At 41.8% G+C, this 7,156-nt stretch overlaps 1 protein-coding gene across 2 annotated transcripts in view; it reads right to left on the reverse strand.

Annotated features, from left to right (window-relative positions):
* The window catches only part of FAM161A (FAM161 centrosomal protein A), a 19,494-nt gene extending 12,338 nt beyond the window's left edge, over nt 1–7,156 (reverse strand). For both annotated transcript variants that reach the window (XR_006417003.1, XM_044454150.1), the window contains exons 1-2: nt 5,818–7,156; nt 1,470–1,705 (exon numbers count right to left, since the gene is read on the reverse strand). Coding sequence is in view for 1 of the 2 variants with exons in the window: in XM_044454150.1 (XP_044310085.1) it covers nt 1,470–1,705; nt 5,818–5,952 (371 nt within the window). In the remaining variant the exon portion in view is untranslated. The remainder of the gene's footprint in view (nt 1–1,469; nt 1,706–5,817) is intronic.

Here is a 7,156-nt window from a genome sequence, read left to right on the forward strand (position 1 = left end):
CTTTCCCATTAAGAAGTCCTATGAAATGCACTGGGACTCTTGGATTGAACACACTGGTATAAACCCCACAGATTTTTTCAACCTTTTTATACAACAGGGTCTTGCACTATTATTGTTAGGTAAATTTCAGCAGAAACAAGGGGAAATTGTGCTAATTTCATATAGATTAATAGCAATATGTTAGTTCCTTGTAATAAAATCCACAGATTAGTAAAACATTATTTATATTAAGACTTAACAATGCTTATCATGTAGAATGGGATAAAGAATTTATTCAGGCTGGATATTCTAAGAAAGTTTTTAACTTCCTGATAGGAGACTGTAATGCATTGGATATTTGAAGATGGTTTGGAAACGCTCATTAATTCAACTGTGCTCACAGATAACGAATTGGGATTGGTTTATATAATCATGAGACACCAGGGTTTCATCAATGCTTCCAGTCTGTTTCCAAGCACAATTCAAAGTGTTGGTGACAGCCTTTGAAGCAATAGTTTGGTATTAGATCCTCTAAAGAAACATCTCCAGTATACAGCTGCTCAGACCATTGGATGCCCTCTTCCTAATGCCTCACTGAAGAAAGCTAGACACATGCCTACAAGAAAGAGGCCTTCTCAGTCATGACACCACACTTATGGAATACCCTCCCAAAGAATATTGGCTGGCACCAACATTGTATCTATTCAATGACAGCCCTTTCTTTCCTCTCAAGCATTTTAAAGAATGAGTTTACAAATATTATGTTCATATCTATCCTTGTGTTCGTGTTGTTTTGTATTCTATTTGTTTAAATATTTGCTTTGCATATTATATTTTTAGATATTTGCATTGCAATTTATTTTTAATATCCACTTGGACAATGTTTTTATTGGAAAGATAAAAATATAATTATATCTCTCATACAATATATAAAGTACATACAGGCTTGATCCAGACTACCAGTAAGCAGGGAGGGGTGAAGAAGCAAGTCTGCACTAATTCTCTAGTCCCTCTAAAAAAACTACAAGACAGGCTAGGAGCTGCTGCAGGGAGAGGGAACCATTACTTAGCGCTGCTCTTTCACTCTTCCAACAGGAGCCTCTGTTGAGTCTAGATTCCTGCCACAAATGGAAACCCATTTTTAACCCATTACAAACCACTGGAGTTGAACTAACTGTGGTGTCATCCACAGGATTAAACATTTCTGCAGTCAAGGACACTGCAGATTAAATCAATGCCAGGTATATATATTTTAAGCCCATAGTACTGTACCTAAGCTTAGAAAAATAAGGATTTCATTGTACAGAAAGTGAAACATACAAGAAACAAACCTTTTCAGTAATTTCTGAGCTACCTACAAGTAGCCTCTGGCATCCAGTACATTAAACGGAACAACATTTAGTGAGATTAGCAGCATGTAGTTTCATCTGCAATAGGTAACATCTTCAGACAAACAACACTGAAGTACAGATAGCAGATGCAACCCATACCTATAACTCATACTATGGGTCACATCCATGTTGGTTAAAGGTTGAACTCCTTTTAAGTATAGTTTATTCTGATACATGTTTTCCAACTTTGCCATGGTCTCCAGGTGAGCATGTTTAAGCTCTTCTAGCTTTAAGTAATATTCTTTATTGGAAAGGCACATTTTGGAAAGATCCATCCAACCCTCACAGTCAGCATGCACAGTGCAATTCTGTTGACTCTCAGGACTCAAACAACCCTAAAAAAAAGGAAAGGAAGGCTCATATTGTTTATTTCCGTATGATAAAATTGTCTTTATTGAAATGTTAGTAATTTAGGAAACAGAAATTATGCTCCATGTCTGAATCTGCTTAAATATGCAGAAAGTAGGGTCCAAGCTGTATGCCACTGCATTTATGTACAAAGTTCCTACATAAACAACCTATGAGACATGAATAAATCAGTTTTGGACAACAGACTTTATAGGAGCTCTTTCAAGTCTGAACAGTTAAAACAGTACATCTCCTACCTTGGGACTGGAGAGCAGAGGAGAAGCACACACTGGCCTCTGCCATCAGCTCTGGCCTCATCCATTGACGACAGGGAAGAACATCAACAAAGGAAGATCAGTTCAAAGTGCATTTATGTTTTGGCACTGAAAACTAATCTCTCACCCCTTTCTTTCCCCTCCATTCCCCTTGTTTCCCTCCCCTTATTTGTAAAGACCTGCCTGTCCTTTTCATTGCTGTGAGCACCTCTGGGAGAGGGACACTGGGCAGTATCCACTGGGCACTTAGTTTATGCACTGGCATAGTGCTAAACACAAGAAGCCTCTGGCACAAGGGCAACAATATAAACGGAGGAGGCAGACTTTCTGGGAAAACCAGAAAACCCATCATGCCAATACACATGATTGCCATTATACTAGAGACACAGGACTGGATGTTGCTCAAGAAATGTCTGACAAGTGGGATAAAAATGCAATAAAGACAGATGCCTGGCTTAAAATTATGCTGTCAACTGTCCATATTGAGAGAGCATATTTAACATATTTCTGAGCTAGCAATGATAAATATAAATAATTTTAAATAGATACTACTACTGTAACAATAACAACAATATACTCACCATACCAAGGGATTACTCCCTGAAGGGTAAAGCATGAGATGGTGCAATGGAATCATCCAGGACACCTTTAGTAATGCATTAAATTGCTAGCAAACTCTAAGGGCAGAAATCATTTCTAGTGGTACGTCCAGTAGGCTGCAAACCAGCAGCAATTGTGAAACAAGAGCTTTTGTACCAAACATCGAGCACTCAGAAAAGAGACTATCTATAGGACTGCACTATAAAACTGCAAAGCCTCTGAAAGAGCTTAGTACTGACAGGCAAAAATCACATGTTCTTTCTAACATTACATAAATAATTGAATTTTAAAATTATATGTATTGAAACACTGTGCCATTTTTGTTTAGCTGTGCATAAACTCATTTCAGTTTTCATGTAAAGCTGATTAAGAGATTTAGGAAGAGTTGGGTGTATGAAAACCATATGACATATATTTATGTATCTGACACCACTGTCTAAATTACACTACTTGTGATATACAAATTCTCTGAAACATTTCCTGTGGAAATGTCTGCATATAAAGCACAATCAAAAATATCAAAGAACTCTTTTAAAAAAAAGTAAGAACTACTTCTGTATGCTTTCCTTAAGATTAAAAAAGGAATGCTTCAGAACTTGCAGGATTTCAGCTCCTAACAGCAAACTAATTTTTTATTCTTATACTGATAGGATAGAATACAATGAACTAAACTATAAGATCTTTTTCTTCCTACTCAGTTTTCACATCTAAGCTGATGTCACCTTCCAACTCCTCTCCTTTCCTCTAGGGGGATGGGGGCACTGTGAGAAGGCAGTAAGAGAAAGAAACATGGACCACAGAACTTAACTTTCAAATGGTAAAGTGCATTTTACAATCTCCATCCTCCTCCATGTGGGTCAATCACAGTTGGAGGCTTACATCAAGCCAGGTCATGACACAGTCTAGCCAGCTAGCAAACTAAAGTGGACTTACAGTACTGCCAAATTTTCAAGACTGAGAATGATTTAAAAGGTTATCACATATCAGAGAAGATATCACTGATCATCACTATATCTTCCCCACACAGAAAGAGTTGCCACCCTGGTTATAAGCAAAACCATACAAGATGCACAAATCTAACCTGATCCAACATACATCAAGCATCACCAGTTAACTGAGTACTACTCTCAGCTGTACAAGGTACATTGGCTCACAAATGCCTTGTTTCACGACGAATTTGGGTCGTAAACAAAAATTACATGAAAATTTTGACTTGGGTTGCAAACTCTGCATTGGATGGCGACCAAGATCCCAGCCATCTCCCCCGCACCCCGAGTGGGGAGATGGCCACAATCACAGTTGTGTCCATGCAGGGAAGACATGCGTGATCACGGGCACACTCCTGCAGGAAAGATGGGTGCAATCTCAGCCATCTCCCCCCCACCAACCAGCACAATCGCAGCCATCTCCCCACCCTCGAGTGGGGAGATGGCCACGATCGTGCTGGGGGTGGGGGAGAGATGGTCGAGATTGTGCCCATCTCTCCCTCCCCCAGTGCACCCTGTTCGTGCCCATCTCTCCCACCCCCAGTGTGCCCCGTTCGCACCTGTCTCTCCCTCCCCCAGTGTGCCAGGATGACAGGCGCATGCAGGAATGACGGGCATGATCTTGGTCGTGCTGGGAGGGGCAAGGAGATGGCTGCGCTCATGCTCGGGGTGTGTGGGGGGGAGGGAGATGGCCGTGATCTCTGTTGTTCTTTGTCACTTTGCTTCACATTTTTCTGATTAAAAAAAAAATGTTACAGAATGGATTAACCTTATTTACATTGAACCTTATGGGGAAATTTAACTTGGCCCACGACCAATTTGGGTCATGACCAGAGTCCTGGAATGGATTAAGTTCATGAGCCAAGGTACCAAGGTACCACTGTACTCAGAGGAAGGCAGAAAAACAAGCCTAAATTGTATGTTTATTCAGGACACAGTTCTATAACCCCACATTCCCCAATCAGCATGGCTGTCTAAGCATGTATAAGATTATACCTTAAAAACAAATTAAAAACTACATAACAAGGAGGTGGCAGTTGAGCTAGAGTACAGAAATTCATAACTTCCACCCCAGAAGCAGTGACTAGAAGAGCATTAGATGTTAAATTTCTCCAACTTGTCATAAAAGACACAAGATTTGGATTTGTGAGAGTAGAGTTCACTGTGATATAAAATTTGATTTCCTGCACTTGAACTTTTTGTAACCTTGCTGAGGCTTCAACCTGAAGAGTGCCCCTCAAAGTTGTATGAAAATTCAAAATGGTTGTGTGCATGAATAGAACACTAGTGCAAAAGAAATTGTTCAGCTGAAACAGCATCCTGAGTTATAACAACACTGAGAAGAAAATGGTTGGCATCTTTCTGCTTAACTGTCAACTATTAAGATAAGTGAGCGGTGTGACCTACTTTCTCCAGCTAACAATGCACAGAAGGCGGGATCAGGGTATGGATGGGGAAAGGCTGAAATGACTAATGACTGAGTTTGCTCTTAAAGGTATAAAAACATTTGGATTGTTAATGGCTGATGCTGGTCCTTTACGAAAGAGGAAAGGCTGCTCTGTATTGCTGGGGGGAACACTTCAATAAAGAGCGCTCTCTCTCTCTCTCTCTCTCTCTCTCTCTCTCTCTCTCTCTCTCTCTTCTTGCTGGTCGTTTGTTATCTGTCACAGTTAGTGGAACAAACCTTTAGGCCAGTTGGGGTAAGAGTCCCTGACAAGTATAAGCTACTTTAAGGAGTTGCTAAACATTTTCTGGATATTCCATTGCAAAGCCACTTCAAATTCTAAACAAAACATCTGCTCTCGGAACATCCTTATAGGATGAAGCATGGAGGAAGAGGAAGCTTCACCAGGTGTAATCAGCTGCTTAGAAAATCCCCTACCAAAATAAGTCTGAAATTGTATACATACTTACCTAGGAGTAGACCCCCTGAACCCAACAGGAAAAACTTTTGCGCAAACATCTAAGAGCTTGCACTTTAACCTGCGCTTTTCTTGTCCCTGCCCTCATGCATTAACAGATGTGGAGGCGCTCCACATTCACCTTTCCCGCCATAAGGCCCGTTGGACCGCTGCCCGCCACGCCACGGCTCCCCGCATATGGTCCTGCCAGAAAGGCTTCCCTGCCGCAACGCCAGCATTTAAAGAAGCGCCTCTTATCAATTCATCCCCTCTCGCAGCCACGAGGGGGCAGGCAACCACCGACCGGAGGCAACGCCAACGGTGGCCACAGCCCTACCTGCCGGTCGCCAGCCCCCGCCCGGGGCTTCTCTGGCTCCCGCTCATAAAGGGCGATCGGCACTTTGGTCCGCGGGTTGACCGGGGTGTGAATGCAGGAAACGGCGAGCAAAGCAGCTCGGTGGGCCGCGTCCATGATGATCCTCCTCCAAACTAAACCGCTTGCCGGCCTTGGTTACCAAAGCTTCTCACTGCCGGCCTTGGTTACCGACTCTCCTCGCTTAAGACGCTACGGTGTCTCTACGCGGTCATTAAGCTTCCTCTGTAAAGCCAGATACACAAACGCCTTTCTAGAGGCGGAACTTCCTGGTTCCTTCGAACGGTCGGCATCTCTCCAACATAAGAGAGTTCGAGGAACTGCAGTTTTCCGAGGAGGACCGAGAAATTTCAATTTAAATCTGGGCTGTGATTTGGCGGCCAAAGGACGTTATTTCCATCACGTTAGACCGCGATCAAAACTGGGTCTTACTGTGTGGAATGCGAAGGAAAAGCAATAAGTCGCACGGTCAACATTGAAAAATTGCCCGGCATTATTTTCCCCATGCTGTGCATGAGGGAGATAAGACGACGCACTTTTTATTTTGGGAATAGCAGAGTTGTTGATAGACCTTAGTGAATTGTTGTGAAATGTTGGTGTCCTCTGCTGTTAATATCCCCCCTTGCTAGATTGGGATGAGCGTTAGCCTTGCTTTGTATTAAATTTTCTAACAGATCATACCATAGGACATTCAGTGACAGCCTTGAAACGCTCATTTTTAAAAGTTACGTTTGGCATGACTTAACTTGCCAGTGGAAGTTTCCACGAATATCAGTTTGCCACAGATTGTAGTCTGATCAATCCCTTTTGCAACTGCCTGGGCTGGGGCATTATTCAATTGTTACTGGCAAATGTAGATTTCACCTTGTCAACCTTGCCTGGTCTTTATTAAGCCTGAAGGTCAGCTAGCTTTTCCTGGAACCACTCTGTGTTATCTATTTCCAGGACCTACCTATTGCCTGCTTAATCTATTGAGCATCAGAGATGGGTCCTCACTACAGCATACACTGTGCATGTTTTCTAGCTCAGACAAAATATAAAGTTACCACCAATAATTCATTTTGTTAAAGGAATTCATGTATCAAAACCATACTGAAAATAGGCAAGACTTTACAGAAAGAGCTGCCCCAGTAAAAGGTCAACTTTATCACTTAGCTCACCAAGCCCATTGTTGGCATTGAAATAAGCAGCAGTATGTGTCATTCCCTTATATGTAAACATATTGTGAATGTTCCTTTATAAATCTTCCGTCACTGGAGTCTGAAGATTTATAAAGCATTTAAGATTTATTGGAGAGAATATA

The sequence above is a fragment of the Varanus komodoensis genome, unplaced genomic scaffold (genome assembly GCF_004798865.1).
Source record: "Varanus komodoensis strain SLA01 unplaced genomic scaffold, ASM479886v1 scaffold7_3, whole genome shotgun sequence".
NCBI classification, from domain to species: domain Eukaryota; kingdom Metazoa; phylum Chordata; class Lepidosauria; order Squamata; family Varanidae; genus Varanus; species Varanus komodoensis.